At 51.3% G+C, this 17,379-nt stretch overlaps 1 protein-coding gene across 1 annotated transcript; it reads right to left on the reverse strand.

Moving 5' to 3' along the window:
• Nucleotides 1–2,529: 2,529 nt before the first annotated feature.
• MYOC (myocilin) lies at nt 2,530–16,083 on the reverse strand. Its single transcript, XM_002928447.3, has 3 exons — nt 15,418–16,083; nt 5,377–5,502; nt 2,530–3,850 (listed from the first exon to the last, which is right to left on the reverse strand). The coding sequence occupies exons 1-3, from the start codon at nt 15,977–15,979 to the stop codon at nt 3,066–3,068; spliced, it is 1,473 nt and encodes a 490-aa protein (XP_002928493.1). The 5' UTR covers nt 15,980–16,083; the 3' UTR covers nt 2,530–3,065.
• Nucleotides 16,084–17,379: the final 1,296 nt, after the last annotated feature.

Consider the following 17,379-nt stretch of genomic DNA (forward strand, 5'->3'; position numbering starts at 1 on the left):
AACAGGAGCCATGGGCTGGTCTGTGTGAGGATTCGCCTCACCAGCGTGTGAGCTGTGACGGCCTGTCTCCTCACCCAAAGCTGTCTCCTCATCTTCCACTTTTCACTCGAGCACCTGGCGGCTACAGGGGCTCAGAAGGGTGAATGAGCTCATGCATATTCCTACTTCTGGGTTTTCTAGTCTTTAAGAGTCTGCTATTATTGGGGTGCTGTGGTGATATCCAGTTGGTACTGACTGAATGGTGTCCCCCCACCCCAAAATTCGTGTGTCAAAGGTTTAACCACTAGTACCTCAGAAGGTGACTGTCTTTGGAGACAGGATCTTAAAAGAAGCAATTTCAGTAAAATTGGGTCACAGGGGGTGGGCCCTAATCCAATTTGACTGCTGTTCTTAACAAAGGGGAAATTAGGGCACAAAGGCACATAGAAGAAGCACCTTGTGGAGATTCAGGGAGAAGGCAGCCACCTCCAAGCCAGGAAGGGAGGCCTCAGAAGACACAACTCTGCCGACACCTCGATCTCAGACTTCCAGCCTCCAGAACTGGGAGAGAATAAGTTTCCACTGTTTAGCCACTCCATCCGTGGCCCTTCGTTACGGTGGCCCAAGCAGACGCATACACCTGTGGAGAGACATCTCACCCAGCTCCTGCTCACGCTTGGCACGCGTAGCCTCTGTGAGGACAGACTCAGTGGGAAGAAAAGTTACATTCTGGGTTTTGCTTTCCGAAGTATACTCTATAGAACTCATGATAGACAGACTTGTCTTTAAAGTCAGGGTTTTGACGTTTAAGTGCTGGTTCTCTTGGAAACCAAAACACTGAGCCCTGGTCCCGTGAACAAGATTTGAGAAGAAAACAGGAAAAGGGCTCGACCGTGGCATCCCTGCAGTCTGTATAATGTCTGCGGGAAGCCAGGAAAAAGGAGAGAAAGAGAGCTTCGATTCTAGAGAGGTCTTGTCAGGCCTTTACGTCGCAGACGGTTTGGGGCATGAGATGGCAGAGGAGACTGGTTCCTGCTTCCAGGTAAATCCTGTGTGGGTGGCAAAGTTCTAAGGGAAGTGGCCCCCACACCAGCAGAGGAGCAGAAGGGACCCAGAGGCAGATCTAGGAGAGAGGGCCTGGCACCCTGAGTTTCCTCTGGTGCACGTGAGCGCCTGAGGGGACACAGAGCAGGCTGGGGAAAACAGCAGCCTGCTGGAGCTGGCCTCCAGGACGCGGAGGTCACACGCCGAGCCGAGTCAGCGGCAAATGCTGGAGGCCACGCTGGTGACCAACGGCAGGTGCGAGAAGAATCTCTGCCTGATGCCTGTCCCTCCTGGGCCGAGGGCCCTGGCTGCTGAGGAGCACACATGCCACCCGGAGGAGCACGGGGCAGCGGAGAAACCTGAACAGACTGAAAACACGCTAAGGGGACAGAGTCCACGCTGGATGGGAAGGTAGTGTTCTACCGCCAGGGACAACGGCACCTCAAGTTAGCAAGTAAGTTCAGTTACTAAAAACCAGTGGTGTCTGGGCTGCTCACCTGGGGTTGTAGTTTATGGAACTCACGCCCACGACAAACAGTAAGAAGCAACACGGAGCCAGGGGGAAGAGAGGCTGAGCTNTCTTGTCAGGCCTTTACGTCGCAGACGGTTTGGGGCATGAGATGGCAGAGGAGACTGGTTCCTGCTTCCAGGTAAATCCTGTGTGGGTGGCAAAGTTCTAAGGGAAGTGGCCCCCACACCAGCAGAGGAGCAGAAGGGACCCAGAGGCAGATCTAGGAGAGAGGGCCTGGCACCCTGAGTTTCCTCTGGTGCACGTGAGCGCCTGAGGGGACACAGAGCAGGCTGGGGAAAACAGCAGCCTGCTGGAGCTGGCCTCCAGGACGCGGAGGTCACACGCCGAGCCGAGTCAGCGGCAAATGCTGGAGGCCACGCTGGTGACCAACGGCAGGTGCGAGAAGAATCTCTGCCTGATGCCTGTCTCTCCTGGGCCGAGGGCCCTGGCTGCTGAGGAGCACACATGCCGCCCGGAGAAGCACGGGGCAGCGGAGAAACCTGAACAGACTGAAAACACGCTAAGGGGACAGAGTCCACGCTGGATGGGAAGGTAGTGTTCTACCGCCAGGGACGATGGCACCTCAAGTTAGCAAGTAAGTTCAGTTACTAAAAACCAGTGGTGTCTGGGCTGCTCACCTGGGGTTGTAGTTTATGGAACTCACGCCCACGACAAACAGTAAGAAGCAACACGGAGCCAGGGGGAAGAGAGGCTGAGCTGGGGAAAGAGACGATGGTTTGGGAAGGACCAAGAACACCAGGAGATGGGGGTGCGGAAGGCTGGATTCTAATGTTGGCCTGGCGTCATCCTGGGCAGCACCTCAAACCCAGGTGCAGGCCTCTCTCTCTCTCTCTCTCTCTCTCTCTCACACACACACACACACACACACACACCGTTAAGAGTCCTGCAGTCACCGCTCCCAACCCAAAGGAATAATCCGATGGCCACAATCAGTGCTCTTCTCCTAAGCGAAGTAGGCCACAAAGTTCACGGAGGACAGCATGTAAGATGGCTTTATTGCACAGGGCAGAGGTTATGTGGTGCCCCGCTGGATGCTGCGAGAAGCATTAGAAGCCCAGGTGTTCAGTGCTGGCCACGAGAGCTGTTCCCCCTCCTCTAGCTGTGGCTTGTAACCAGGCAGCATGCGGACGGTGGCCCTCGATGGCACGGGGGGCGAGCTGATTTGCCCGCGCCCTTCTCCTGCACACACAGCCTTTTTAGCCAGTGAGGGCCTTTTATAAAAGCCTCGTGCTTTCGTGAAGAGACTACTATGCATTATAACTTGTGCCCCAAGTCACCCCAAAACTTGCACTCTTTCGGTTGCACAGCCCTTTAAAAGCTGACGGAAGCAAAGCCCGTGGGCTGTGAAACTGACTCACCCCCTCCCGCTCGTCCCACACCCGCGGCCCGGTGACCCCGCTCGGCCTTCCGGGCGGGTGATGAGAAAAGCTGCGGGGGCTTGGGCGGCGGACTCCGCCCTCCGGAGCCCCAGCCACCGTGGCCCGCGGCCTTCCCTGATGCCCGCGGCTCCTCACATCTTGGAGAACCTGACGTCGTAGGTGACCATGTTGAAGTTGTCCCAGGCGAAGAGCTTCTTCTCCCGCGGGTTGTAGTCCACCATGCTGCTGTACTTGTAGCGGTTCTTGAAGGGGACGCTCAGCGCCTTGCTGCGGCCCGTGGCCGTGTCATAGGCGAAGTTGACCGTGGCATCCGGCGACGAGTAGCTGCTGATGGTGTACAGGCGGCCGCAGATGAGGAAGGCGTTGGCCACTGACTGCTTGCGGATGTTCGTCTCCCAGCTCTGCTCGCGGGCCAGGCTCTCCGGGTTCAGTTTGGACAGGACGATGGCGCCCTTGGCCTCCTGCGTGCTGTAGATGACCCAGAGGCCCGTCTCGTCCACAGCCAGGTCGATGTCCGTGTAGCCGCCCCACGAATACGGGAACTGCCCGTGGTAGCCGGCCCCGGGGAGCTCCTGCTCGGCCTTCACGGCCTCGGTGGCCAGCTCGTAGCGGACCAGCGTCCTGGACTCGGCGCCCTGGAAGTAGAGGCTGCCCCGGTAGACCACGGCGCCCGTGCCTTCCAGCGGCCGCGGCAGCACGTGCACCTTGGAGGGGTAACCCCGCAGGAACTGCGCGGCGCGGTCGTACTCGAACACCTGCCGGATGTCCGTGCCCACCGTGTCGATTCTCCACGTGGTCTCCCGGGTGTGCGGCGGGACGGGCTTCGGGTCTCTCATCCACACGCCGTACTTGCCCGTGATTGTTTCGGCTCTCCGCAGGGTCAGCGGCTCTCCGACCCAAACCAGCTCTCCGCATCCTGGGGAGGTAAAGACAGGCATGACCCGGAACGCTCTTCCGCCATCTCTGCGCCCCGTAGCCGCGGGGCAGAGCCGGCCAAAGCCAGAGCCCCCGAGACAGAGCGTCTGGGGTTGAGGTCAGGCTCTACCGTCCGCTGGCTGGGTCATGTTCAGGTCCCTCAGCCCCCTCGACCTTGGCTTGGTCACTTGTAGAGGGGGATCATGTTTCGGGTAGGAGGGGTGTTGTAAATGTTAAATGGACTTATACGTGTTAGGTACTGGGTAAAGAGCAAATGCCCAGAAAGGATTATGTGATCCATATGTCCTATGAATTGAACTTCTCCTGTTGGGTATCCGTTGAAAAGAGGAAGGCTGCACAGAGGACTTCAAACTATATTTCTAATATTCAGTTGAAGCCAGGCAGGAACTCACAGGTGTCCATTATACTACTCTTAATGATTTTCATGTCTGATTTACTTCGTTTTTAAAAATGAAACAGAGGCGCCTGGGTGGCTCTGCCCATTGGGCATGTCTGCCTTTGATTCAGGTCATGATCTCAGGGTTCTGGGATGGATCCTGGTGTTGGGCTCCTTGCTCAGCAGGGAGTCTGTTTCTCCCTCTCTCTCTGCCCCTTCTCCCCCCCCCCGCCCCCACTGGTGCTCTCTCTCTCTCTCAAATAAATAAATAAATAAATAAATAAATAAATAAATAAAATCTTGAAAAAAAATGAAACAAAAATCAAGTCATTATAAGAAACCCTGTAAAACAAAGTTCTTCAATCCCAAAGCAATGGACCACATAGATCAGGCATCATTTTAATACAATAAAACCTGCACATAATTTTTAAAATGTAACGAAGAAATGGTCGAAAATTTAGATTTAGCTGCAACAAACACAACAGATCTCTTTGATCTTTTCACTTTCCTTGTAGAAGGTGGGAAGTCTTTGCTGCTCATGTCTCAGGGAATCATGTTTTGAAGACTTCAAAACGTCCCCATCGCCATGCATGCTCTTCTGCTGGAAATAATTGTCAATAACATGGATAGTCACAGTTTCTGAAAACCACAGCCTGCCTTAAGGTCGGGCTTTCAGGGAACACTTTGGAGAGAGGCAATTGTACCTTTCCTCAGTACCCAAAGTTCAGAAAAGATACCTTTTCTGAGTATGTGCTGACCATGTGCTGAGATGGTGCATGATGTCACCTGACCCTAGGATAAAGAAAGATATGAAGGATCTACTAAAAAATGTAACGAATTTCTATGTGGCAATCAAATGGGTGAAATAAACCTATCTCTCCTCTTCCCCCAGTGCAGCCCAGCTGAGCCCACCATCCCCGAGTGGGTGGTGAGTGAGATACAGGGCTTTGCCTGCCAGCGTGCTCTGGAAAAGGAGGAGAGAGGGGCTCTTCCTCTCCCCCTTCTCTGCCTCACTGCCAGGGCTGACCAGTGGTCCACTCTCCCCACGAAGCCAGCTGACCAACTCTCAACACAGAACCAGTCACAGGTAAAGACCATGTGTGTATAAAAGGGAAAAATTAACTTTATACCAGGGTCTCCCTCCTCATTCGTGGGATGGCCAGATGGACTCTCTTTCAGGATTCGGGAAGCAGGAACCTCAGTTAACTCTGACTTCAGTTCCTGGAAGTTCACGGTCTCCACATTCCATTTAGAAACTGTATTAAAAGAAAGAGACAAACTTGTACTATGAGGGAAAACAGCATGACGACTATGTTGAGGATGGTATTTAAATAGGCTTCCAAAGATACGATGGTGTTTGGGATTTAAGACAATAAATATGTAGGGGTGTCTGGCTGGCTCAGTCAGAAGAGCATGTGACTCTTGATCTTGGGGTCATGAGTTCAAGCCCCATGTCGGGTGTAGAGATTACTTAAACAAAAACTAAAAAAAGATTTTTAAAAAGTTGAGAATGGAGATTAAACAAGATTGGATTCGGGGGACAACTGTTGGAACTGGGTGATGGGTACCCTGGGGTTCTTGTTGTTCTCTCTACTTTTGTGAATGTTTGAAAAATTCCCATAACAAAAAGCTCACGAATAATAAATTGCATAGCGATGTGCCTTGCCCAGAATAGGGTATTCGACATAAAATAAAGTAAGCTTGTACACAATTAAAATAATTCCCTAATTTATGAGCAGGTGAGGTGTGATTCAGGGATATTGAGAAGGTCCTCAGCATCTTCGGGGATGCCTGAAATTCAACATTAACAATTCCCTGCGTGACATAAGGTTGTTTTCCCTGTCCTAATGCAAATGTTCCCGTGAGAGGTAACGTCTTTAGCTTTACATGCTGGGCTGAAATACTCTGTCTGCGGGTGTGCGGGATTGCTGCAGGAATTCGAGGGAGGGGGTGGGGGTCGCGCATGTTGAGGCAAGGGGTGTGGAGGACACTGGTTAGACGTTAAGTTACCACACTTTGTCACACTTCGCTCCTTCGGTTTAGGATTGGGCTCATACAAGAGTCCTTGAATACAAGGAAAAAGCAAGAGCCACAAGGAACAGGCTTAGCTGTCTTAAAATGTAGGTTTATGATTCAGGTTATGGTGAGGCCGACAGATGGGGAGCTGACTGCTCGTGAGAAGATAGTCTGTTATACTCACTGCTCCCAAGGGGCAGGGACACTCACGCCAAAGGGGCCACATGGGGCAGCATCAGGGTCCCTCAGGAGGAGAGGGGAAGGAACGGGTGAGGCCGGGTAAGCAGGCTTAGGATTGGTTAATGTGAATAATTTCAGCAGGCCCTGGGCCACGGGGCTGTCCCTAGTTGTCTGGTCCCCAGCTCTGAGGTGATCAGGGCAGGTGGACGGCGGCCTTGAGTACGAGGGTCAGAGCCCACGGAGGCGTGGCGTGGCGTGGAGGCGTGGCGTGGCGTGGGGCGTGGCGAGGGGCGGGGCCTGGGCTGTGGGTCGGTGGGTGTGCATATGAAAGGCATGCTGGCAGGTGAGTCATACAGGGCCCCCAGGGATCAGCTAACCCTGTGAGGCCCAGACGTCAAAGCATCAGAGTAAAAAGATACGCTTTAAACATTGGCCTTTTCTCTCGCGGGCCATCTCGGTCAGCTCCCTGCCGCTGAGTGACCTGGCTCCCTGGTCAGGATTCCCGTGTCCTTGTCCCCGAGGGGCAGTCAGTGCCTGGGGCTGGGCTCCTGCACAGCTGAGAAGGTCGGGAAGATGGTCTGTCTTCTATCACGTTGTTTGCTTCACTCTGCTAAATTTAACCTTGCAGGCGCAGAAGCTGACAATGGAACCCTTAACCCTTCTGGCTACACACATTTCATCAATTTTAAGCCACATACATTTTTTCACATTTTCACATGTCTGGACTCAGGTGCCTCTTATGGTTACTGGCATTAACCTCAATGCACAGTACTAGAGGGAGGTAGAGAACATTTCCTATCCAGCTAAGAGGCTCTCAGGCTGGCATGGGGCAGCCCCCTGCAGTGCTCTCTGCAGGCATTAACTGGCCTCCCCAGAGCGATGGCCCTGGAGGGGTGCGTCCTTCTGCCCCAGGATGCCCCTCAGTCCGGAGTGGGCTGCATGAGCAGTTAAGACCCTTAAGCCAAAATGTGTAGCATGTGCACCCCAAAGTCCAGGGGCGATTGGGAATACCTCTGGGGACATGGCAGGTCTTCAGTCTCCCCAGCCTTGGGGAGCTGCCCACCCATCTCAGTAGCCAGCCCCTCTGAAGCACCTACCAGTGCCAGGTCGTTCTGGGTGTGGAGATCCATGGTGAATAATTACAGTTGGTCCATGGTCCCCTTGAGGAGTTCATGGTCTGGCAAAGTCCTCTCACTGAGGAGTAACATGGGTTCATTCCAGGCCAACTTGGGAATAAGGACCCCTTGGACAATCCAAATGGCTCCTGGAGGGTCCTAGGAAATTAATTTGTTCCCTCAATCTCCTATCTGCCTGAAAATCTGTGGAGGTGAAGAAATTCCTTCGCTCTTCACTCTGAAGATTGCCTCCACCTAAGGGGGTACCCAGGGCAGAGGCTGATTCACTAGGTCAGTTGGAGGTTCCTAGACCAACCGAGGACCCTCACCAGCCGCTGCCCCCCTCTCCCGGGGCTGTCAGACCAGGGAATCGGTGCTGCCCTGTGGACAGCATGGCAGGGGGCGGGGTGCCCGAGGCTCCCTGCTCTTGTGTGCTGCCAGGGAAAGGTAAGAGTGAGGGATCCCCTCGCTCTACAAGGGGCGAGCAGAGCTCTTTGTAGCCATCCCTGCTTCCTGGAGTGCAGACTTGCACCCTCTGTGTCTGCCTCTCCGGTCTTCACGCCTTCTCTTAGGCCTAAAACATAATGACAGAGCCTTGACCCCTGGCTACGAGGAGCAACCCACCCCTGACTTGCCTGCCAGCCTCCCACACTGAGTGGAGGCTCAGATATGCGGCAACATTTCTCCATTTCTCAAAATCAGGTCATTGAGCAAACTCCCTGAGGCGAGCTGTTTCTTTTCCTCGGTACCTTTCCTCCGACCATCACAGACTATTCCTCAGAATAATTCAAACGGCTTTAATTGTTTCAGTTAATTCTCAGAATACCGGAGCTAATTTTAGGCAATGTGAGGTGAGAAATACTGCAGTGGCATCCGTACAAAACTTCTAGAGGGTTCCCTTGCCCCACCCCAGTCCCCTGCCCTTCAGCTCGGGACCCACAGTTGCCATACAAGGGCCTCCCCGGTACCAGCTCCTTCCTCTCACACCTGAGGCACATTATTTTATTCTGTGAATGTGGCGAGGATGACCATGGAGCTTAGTGACTTACTGAGAAAAGTAAGGGCATGCACCTGCAAGTCAATGAGAAGAAAATTAAGAAAAATGCCCACTTCAGCCAAAGAGAGGATAAAGAAAGTGGGGAAAACAAATCCAAACAGGCATTTTCCGGGGTGACTTCCCTGAAGATAGCTAAAATACTGAAATACTGAAAACAGATCCTTTGGGAAAAGAGATGATTAACAGGTACTTATAGCTGTCTCTGCGTTTCAAAGAGTTTCATAGAAATTATTTACGTGATCCGATACCTTCACAGCTTTTAAAGAAATAGGAAAAGGCGTTAGGACTGCAGTCTGCAACTAATTTAATTATTAGTTATTAAGTGCCTCCCATGAGCCAGGTCCTGTGCTCATTACCTCTATTCCACATAACAGTCCTGACGTGGACCATATTATCTTCATTTTGCAGAAGAGAAAACAGGCTCAGAGAGGGTAACTTGCCTAAGATCACACAGCTGGTTAGTGATGGGACTAGGACTTGAGCCCAAGTCTGCCAAGGCCATGGAAGTTGTGAACTTTTCCACCCTGTGGTGGGGGAGGTTTGTCAGTTATAAATTAATTGCCCCTTGGTGCCAAACGCATCCTTCCCTAGATGCTTTCTGTAAAACAAAGATTTCTCCTTCAAAATCGTGGGCACGGTGTCAAGCTTTGTCGGTAGAGGGCGCTGGAGGGACATTGTGGGAGGAAGGTCAGCGGCAAGGAGCCCCCCGGGACTGGGTTAGCAGTGTGAGTGGGAGGACATCTGGCGGAGCCCTGCCCCAGCCGCGGGTCCAAGACGTGCTTCCTCTGTGACCTTGCAGCCTCAGCCTGGCCGTAACCTTTCCACAGACCCGTCCACACGGAACCCAGAGTCCCTGCACAGGTACCCCGTGCTCTGCCGGCCTCCCCTGCAAGCCCCCGGCTGGCTCTGCAGGGCTCAGGCAGCCTGTCCCTGCCTCCACTGCCCCCATGCCGCAGGCTGCCGGTCGCCCTCGAGAGGTGGCCATTCCAGCTCCAGCCTGGACAAACTGGCCAGCTTCTCTGCTCTCCGATGGGTTGGACCTCACCTTCCTCAGTAAGTCCTGAACCCCTTCAAGTTTGTCCTTCGTCTGGGACCTTTCCTCAGCCCTAGGGTGCCGCGCGCAGTATACTTATATCTCATAGTTGCTCTCATCGTACCCAATTCTTTATATTTTTAATATATAACTTATGATTTCTAAGACTTAATTCGCCGTGTGGATTCTGTCTCCTGACGGGGTGCAGACCGCTACCTGAGGCTTCCCACCAGCTGCAAACTTGCTGCTCAGAACTTTGGGGGGCGACCCCCTCCTGGAGCGGAGCTCGGAGGCCACCGCATTGGTGCGCGTGCGCACACAGCTCCCAGGCCTTGCACCTGGGGAGCCCAGCCTTCCCTCCGGCTGCCAAAGGAGAGGGGGCCCCAGGTTCCCGGCTGGGGCAGAGTTCCTTTCCTGGTGCCCCCAAGGCCCTCGCGACTCTGCGCGGGGACCCCTTTTCTTCCTCCCTCTCCCGGTCCCTTCCTCTCTGCCTCTCCCTCCGTCTCTCTCTCCCTGTCCCTGCCTCAGCCCCACGCCTTTCTTCACGGTTGCTGGAACCACAGCTCATGTGTTTTCTTTGGAGTAAACAAGAGCCACAGTGAAACATAATGTCAGGGAATGGCTTTGGAATAAGTGCAGGGCCGTTTCTCAGTTGGCAGATGGGATGGGTAGATGACAAGCCTGCTGGCTATGTCTTGGTCGTGTCAGCCAGGAGCACCTGGCAATGGTCAGCTCCCAGAGTAGCGCTGTCTGGCATGAGGACAGAAGCCCGGGGGAGAGCATGCACAGCCCAAAGGCTGGGAAGCAGTCGTGTGAACGAGCCTGGCTTGGGCCCCAAGTCATAGCTTCCTAGTTTGGGCCTGCCCCATACCAGGTGTGTGACTTCAGCTAAGTTACTCAACCTCTCTGAGCCTCAGCATTCTTAGCTCAAAGTATAAATGAAACGTCCTCAATAACAATGTGTCAAAATTAAAATCTCTCTGGAATGTTTAAAAATCACCCCTATTTCACTCTGAATGTGGGGAGAAAACAAAAAGAGGTTATGAAAATATTAAGGACTGTATTGTATCCAATAGCTAAACATTTTCAGAGCTTTTATTTGTTTCTATTAAAATTCAGTTCCTCTGTGGTTGAAAAGTTCATGTCTCTTACAAAATTCTGGAAATTTTCTGTCTGCTCTGCCCTATCTCCCTCACTCCTGCCTTGCAGACACATTCTAGAGAGCTTACCCTAGAAACTCCCCAGGAAAGTGAAGATCAGCTGGCAGACTAACGTCCTGGGTGTTGCTCCAACAGGTACTGTCTCTAGGGTCAAGGTGCATTACAAAAATGTTATCTCGATGTTTTAATCACTAAATGACATTTTAAAACAGTAGCGCAGCTCAAAGCAAAAGAAGCCCGTGAGAGTTACAATTGGCTTATGGCATGCCAGCCTTGCGTAGACGCTGTGCTGGGTGCTTCTCCCTCTTATTTCTAATCTGCACGGTAACCCCTACCGGCGATTATTGCATTGAACACCTCTGGTGCTCTTCCTTCATATCCTGCCCGCCTTTCCCCAGTCGTTGCTGTGGCCACGCGCCGGGACCCAGCCTCAGTGGCCCTGCGCCGCTTCTCTGACTCTGTAAGAGCCAGCCTGGCGCCCACACCTGCACATCGTGGACGTGGGGTATACCCTCTGGGGCGATGACCCGTGACCAGCAGAGCAGCGGAAGCACGAAGGAATGCTCCCTTCCTCTGCGGCAGTCTACACAGCTGCCCAGAAGGGCGTGGAGGCCTCGAGCCTCCACCTCCCACTGTGGGGACCCCTGGAGAATGCCCCCCAATCCTTATTGGCTCCCCTTCCTTCCCTGACTCACTCTCCCCTGTCCCAGCTTCGGCTCCCTGGGATCGTGGCCCATATAAGCCATCACACACAAGCCCCCATCCCAGGCTCTGTTCTCTGGGAGGACCAATCTGAAGTAGGGATCAGATAAAGGGAAGAGGGGGCTTCTCCGGTGACACTAGTAGCCAGCTCTGATTTATCACCTGGTAATCTGTATTTTTCTACTTTGGGCTTAATAGGCTTCCAGACATTTTGCTACAAAACGATTACTACAAAATTATATATATATGCACACACACACACACACACACGTGATTTCTCTGATTCTAAGGAGATCTTTTTCTAGGTAACAATTGCACAATAAAGACAGTGGTGGTGACAGTGTGAATGACAGGCCGAGTGAGAAAAAGTCCACCTTCTGTGGCCTCCCTCTGCTGGGCTCCCGCAGCCTCAGTCTTGCTGCCCCTACATGAAGCACACCCACACTTAAATTCCAGCCACCCAGAAAGCCCTGTACCCTCAGACCTAGGACTCTGAAGCCCATCTTTTGTTCCAAATGTTTCTAAATGTAACTTTCCTGGGGCTCCCAGCTGGCTCAGTTGGTGGAACATGTGACTCTTGATCTCAGGGTTGTGAGTTCAAGCCCCACACTGGGTGTAGAGATTACTTAAAATAAAATCTTTAGGGGCACCTGGGTGGCTCAGTTGGTTAAGCAACTGCCTTCAGCTCAGGTCATGATCCCGAAGTCCCAGGATCGAGTCCTGCATTGGGCTCCCTGCTCAGTGGGGAGTCTGCTTCTCCCTCTGACACTCTCTCTGCTTGTGCTCTCTCTCTCAAATAAATAAGTAAAATCTTTTTAAAAAATAAAATCTTTAAAAATAATAATAATCAAATAAATGTAAGCTTTCTGTCTTTTATCTTTAGGTTCTATAAACCAGAGGTCAGTTCAAGGTCCTGAAGGGCCACAGGACTTCAGCTGGGAGGGACTGAATTAGAACTCTGTTCTGGCTCTGCCACTGGCTGGCCGGGTGGCCACAGACCAGCTCTGGGCCTCAGTTTCCACATCTGCACAGAACAAGCCAGTGGATCAGACGCCCTGCAGGCTGCTTTTGCAGAACGTAGAAGGTTCTTGTACTAATGTAATTTCCTGCTCATGAAAAAAACACCCATTGCTAAAAAGACCTTCCAAGCTTGGAGTTCACTCTAATGGGCTTTTGTCCTTATTTCAAAAGTAGGGCAGCTGGAAAGAAGAAAAAGAAATGTAAAATTAGAGAACACATCTAATAAATTCCCGCGGTCTTGTTAAATGACCACAGGACAATAAAAAAACCAAAACTTTGCCTNTTTTGCAGAACGTAGAAGGTTCTTGTACTAATGTAATTTCCTGCTCATGAAAAAAACACCCATTGCTAAAAAGACCTTCCAAGCTTGGAGTTCACTCTAATGGGCTTTTGTCCTTATTTCAAAAGTAGGGCAGCTGGAAAGAAGAAAAAGAAATGTAAAATTAGAGAACACATCTAATAAATTCCCACGGTCTTGTTAAATGACCACAGGACAATAAAAAAACCAAAACTTTGCCTCTGTTTTCACACACACCCACACACCCACCCATACACATACGCACGCACACACACACAGGTTTTTGTTGAGAATATGACTCCATCGCTGAACAGTCTGAAATAAGTAATGCTTCATCATGTTTCTATTAATGCTGATTCTTTTATCTGTGCTCGAAGACTCCAGTCCAACAAATCTTCATGCCGCCACCAATCACTGTGCCACCCGGGCCCTGGGTGTCTTCAGACCTTATTTTTCTTTGTTGTAAAATTTAGAATCGAGTCTCTTCCAACTATAGAAATACAGGATTTTAAAAAAATCCTTTACATCTGAGAGTTATCTTGTTTGAACCCCAAAAAATCATTCACAGGAAGAATTTTCATTACCACCTAACAGATAAGAAACCAAGGTGCAGAGGTTAAGTGACTTGCCCAGGGTCATACCCAGGCATCAACTCTTGGATTTTTTTTTTAAAGATTTTATTTATTTATTCGACAGAGATAGAGACAGCCAGTGAGAGAGGGAACACAAGCAGGGGAAGTGGGAGAGGAAGAAGCAGGCTCATAGCGGAGGAGCCTGATGTGGGGCTCGATCCCATAATGCCGGGATCACGCCCTGAGTCGAAGGCAGATGCTTAACCGCTGTGCCACCGAGNAAAAAAAAAAAAAAATTTTTGTTTTTTTGAGAGGGGGGGGGGGGGAGGGAATGGGGAAAACTTTTTTTTTTTTTTTTTTTTTTTTTTTTAAGTAGGCTCCACACCCTGCAGAGAGCCCAAGGTGGGGCTTGAACTCATGGTCCTGAGATCAAGACGTGAGCTGAGGTCAAGAGCCTGATGCTTAACCATTCGAGCTACTCAGGTGCCCCTAGACAGCCTTTTAAAAAAATAATCGTTTTATTTTGAAGATTTCCAAACAATTTGAAAAGTTGAAAGGATCATACAATTAGCCCCCGACCCCCAGGTGCTCATCACTGAGATTCACCAATTGTTAATATTTTGCCACATTTGTTTTCCTCTGTTTCTGTCACTGTTGATACATTCACAGTCTTTGATGAAACATTTGAAAGTCAACTGCAGCCACTCGGACACGTTACCTCCCTAGTACTTGAGCGTGTGTCTCTTTAGAAGAAGGATATGCATCATAGCCACCATACCATCTCTCACCCAAGGCACCGAGCAGTAATCAGTAACAGGACCTCGGAAGCGGCCTATATTCAAATTTCCTCAGTGATTCCCAACCTGTCCCTGTGGCTCTTCTCCCCTGGATGCAGGACCCAATCGAAAGCCAGGCACTGCATTGGGCCACCACATCTCCTTAGCCCCCTATAATCTAGAACAAGCCACACCCCCTTGTCTTTCTTGCTTGATGCTGAGATCTCTGAAGAGTCTGGACTAACAGTCCCACAGTTGGATTTGCTCACTTGTTTCCTCCTGATTGGAAAACAAATTATGAAACAGGGAATATTTGGGAGCACGATCACACAAAAAGTGACACAAGTACTATCCTCCCGAATAATGGGGCGGGAGGGCCCCCTCTTGCAGCACGCATGCCCGGACTCACCTTCAAGCAGGAAGCAGGAGGAACAGAAGAGCATCTCAGTGAGAAAGAACCACCTCAAGGAGTGGCCTGGGGTCCTGAAAGCAGAGGTTCTCGGATTGGGCAAGGGGTAGGAAAATTTCCCAAACAATAGACTGAGGAACCCGACAAAGGGTTGCCACCTCTTTATTTTGCCAAGAAAGGACATTAAAAAAAAAAAGGGGCGCCTGGGTGGCACGGCGGTTAAGCGTCTGCCTTCGGCTCAGGGCGTGATCCTGGCGTTATGGGATCGAGCCCCACATCAGGCTCTTCCACGATGAGCCTGCTTCTTCCTCTCCCACTCCCCCTACTTGCGTTCCCTCTCTCGCTGGCTGTCTCTATCTCTGTCGAATAAATAAATAAAATCTTTAAAAAAAAAAAACCCTACCATCCACCATGATTTCATAAATCTATTGGCATCTCATAAGTAGAGGTCATATTAACAACAAAAGGTAGGAATCACAATCTCCAAAGATTCACGAAAGGCCATTTTCTAAGGAGGAAAGCTGGCAACTTTCTACTGATCATAGACTCACACGTCTCACCTGGTCCTTATATTTCTCACTTTGCTGTGACTGGGAGGGCCGTCATGGGAGGCACAAGAACTCGGAACCATTAACCCAAACAGAACTCTCAGGAGCGAAATGGCTAGTAAGATGTTAAAGTGATTGCTTTGCCCTCCTTTATTCGTCTGCCTCGTGCTAGAGGTGTCGTCTCAGGGAGAAAGGAGAGGGCCAGAAAGGCAAGCCTGGGCCACCTGTAACAGGTCACTATGAACCATGTCTGGACTCGGGTGCCCCTTCGCCCCATGTTCTTACCTTCCCTGGAGCCTGGTGGCACGTCCTGAGAGGAGCTGTGGGCCTGGGGACACTGTCCCCTTCTCAGCCTCGCTACCTCCTGGCTGCTGCTTTCCAGCCTCTGGGCCAGATCCTCATTCTCTTCCCCCAGTCGCCTCTTCTCTTCTTCCAGAGCTGACTTGTCATGGAGGAGATTGCTGTAGGCCACCTCCAGCTCCCTGCTTTGTGTTTCCAGCTGTTCTCGTTCCCTTCTCAGGGTGCCCAGCTCCCTCTGCAGCTCCTCCTGGGTCTCGGAGGGCCCGGCAGCCCGGCCCAAGGTCAGCTGGTGGAGGAGGCCCTCCAGGGAGCTGAGCCGGGCTTTGGTGGACTCCAGGTCAGCACGCTGGGCGCTGCTGTCTCTCTGCAGGTCCTGGATGGCTGACATGGCCTGGACCTGCTCGGGGCAGCTGGACTCATTGGGGCTGGCCACACTGAAGGTATACTGGCATCGGCCACTCCGGTCATTGGCCTTCCGGAGCTGGGCCGTCCTGGCCTCTGAACCCCATACGAGGCAGGCCAGGAGCAGCAGCTGGACAGCTGGCATCTTGGGCCTGCAGCTGCAGTGATGTGCACGGAAACCCTCAGTGCAGGGCTGGGCAAGGCTTCCCCGGGAAAGCTCTCCTACTCTGGGAGGCGTCTGGATGTGTGGCCCCGCTGGTTCATGCCTGGGCTGCACAGAGCTTTATATATACTGGAGAGCCACCCCTGTGTTGGGGGGGAGCAAGAGGTGTCCACGTGAGGCTGGGTGGGGCCATGCACAGGGGAATTGTTTTCACACGGCCAGAAAGCGTCTTAGAATATGACATTCCAGAAGTCTGTTTTGAATTTCTTTTAAAAAAGAATGCCTCACTTTATGTACCCCGTATCCCTTCAATATTCCCTATATCCCCACCCTAGTGTATATACACACGTTCACACAGGGCCCACTTCACCCAGACCACGTGCCTGTCTCTTTCAACAAGGATTCATTTCTAGTTTGTATTTTCATTTACTCTGCAAACTTTATTGAGACCTGCTTCCATATCGTGGACTATGCTAGAAACCGGGGATGCGGGTATTCTTAAGACATGGTCCCTCTCTCCCTGTGGCGGTGACAGACAAATAGCCAGCCAGAATACAAGGGCAGCAAGCCACCAGGCTTCAGGGGACAGCAATCCTGTAGAAGCAGTTGGAAGCAGAAACCTTCCCTTGCCCCTAGCTTTAAAACAAGTGGGGGTGTGTATTTGGGAGGGCTTTCTAGTTCTAGTCCCGGCATATCAGGCACCCTTGTCAGGGATGGCCTCTAGGCTAGTTCTTACCGTGTGTGTGTGTGTGTGTGTGTGTGTGTGTGTGTGTGTGTGAGAGAGAGAGAGAGAGAGAGAGCAAAAGCGCCAGCATTATCATTGATGAAATCTGTGGGACCCTTCTCAGGAAGATGTTTTTAAATGTAGAAAATACATACATGACTGCAAAGGAAGCACATGATACTGAAATACTATTATCAAAATATTTTTAAAATTTGAAATATATATATCCTTCTTCATTAACACTTTAAATCAGTTAATGTATTAAAGTTGGCTCCACACCCAACACGGGGCTTGAACTCATGACCTTGAGAGCAAGAGTCACATGCCCTACCATTGAGCCAGCCAGGTGCCCTGTCTTTAAAAACAAGGTCTTTAAATACTTAAAAACAGGGAAGGTTGCTCATTTCCAAGGAGTCTGAGGGTAAATGCTATTTATTGCATGGACTCACCAACCGTAATGTACCACAAAATGTCTGCAATTCCTATGGGTAGCGACAAAGTCACAGGAACTGCTCATACAGCCTTGGATTTATGGCTATTTTCGTAACGGAATGAAATGTCAAACCTAAAATTTAGTTAGAAGTTACTGAAGATAGGGGCACCTGGGTGGCTCAGCCGTTAAGCATCTGCCTTCAGCTCAGGTTATGATCCCAGGGTT

This window comes from Ailuropoda melanoleuca, chromosome 8 (assembly GCF_002007445.2).
Source record: "Ailuropoda melanoleuca isolate Jingjing chromosome 8, ASM200744v2, whole genome shotgun sequence".
Classification (NCBI taxonomy): Eukaryota; Metazoa; Chordata; class Mammalia; order Carnivora; family Ursidae; genus Ailuropoda; species Ailuropoda melanoleuca.

What these genes read in the sequence shown, in the direction of transcription:
- MYOC (XM_002928447.3), bottom strand. Translation starts at nt 15,979, where the DNA reads ATGCCAGCTGTCCAGCTGCTGCTCCTGGCCTGCCTCGTATGGGGTTCA. An exon ending in GCCACCAGGCTCCAGGGAAG is followed by an intron (nt 5,503 to 15,417) that starts GTAAGAACATGG and finishes CTTTTAATACAG; the next exon opens with TTTCTAAATGGAATGTGGAG. An exon ending in GAATGAGGAGGGAGACCCTG is followed by an intron (nt 3,851 to 5,376) that starts GTATAAAGTTAA and finishes TTACCTCCCCAG; the next exon opens with GATGCGGAGAGCTGGTTTGG.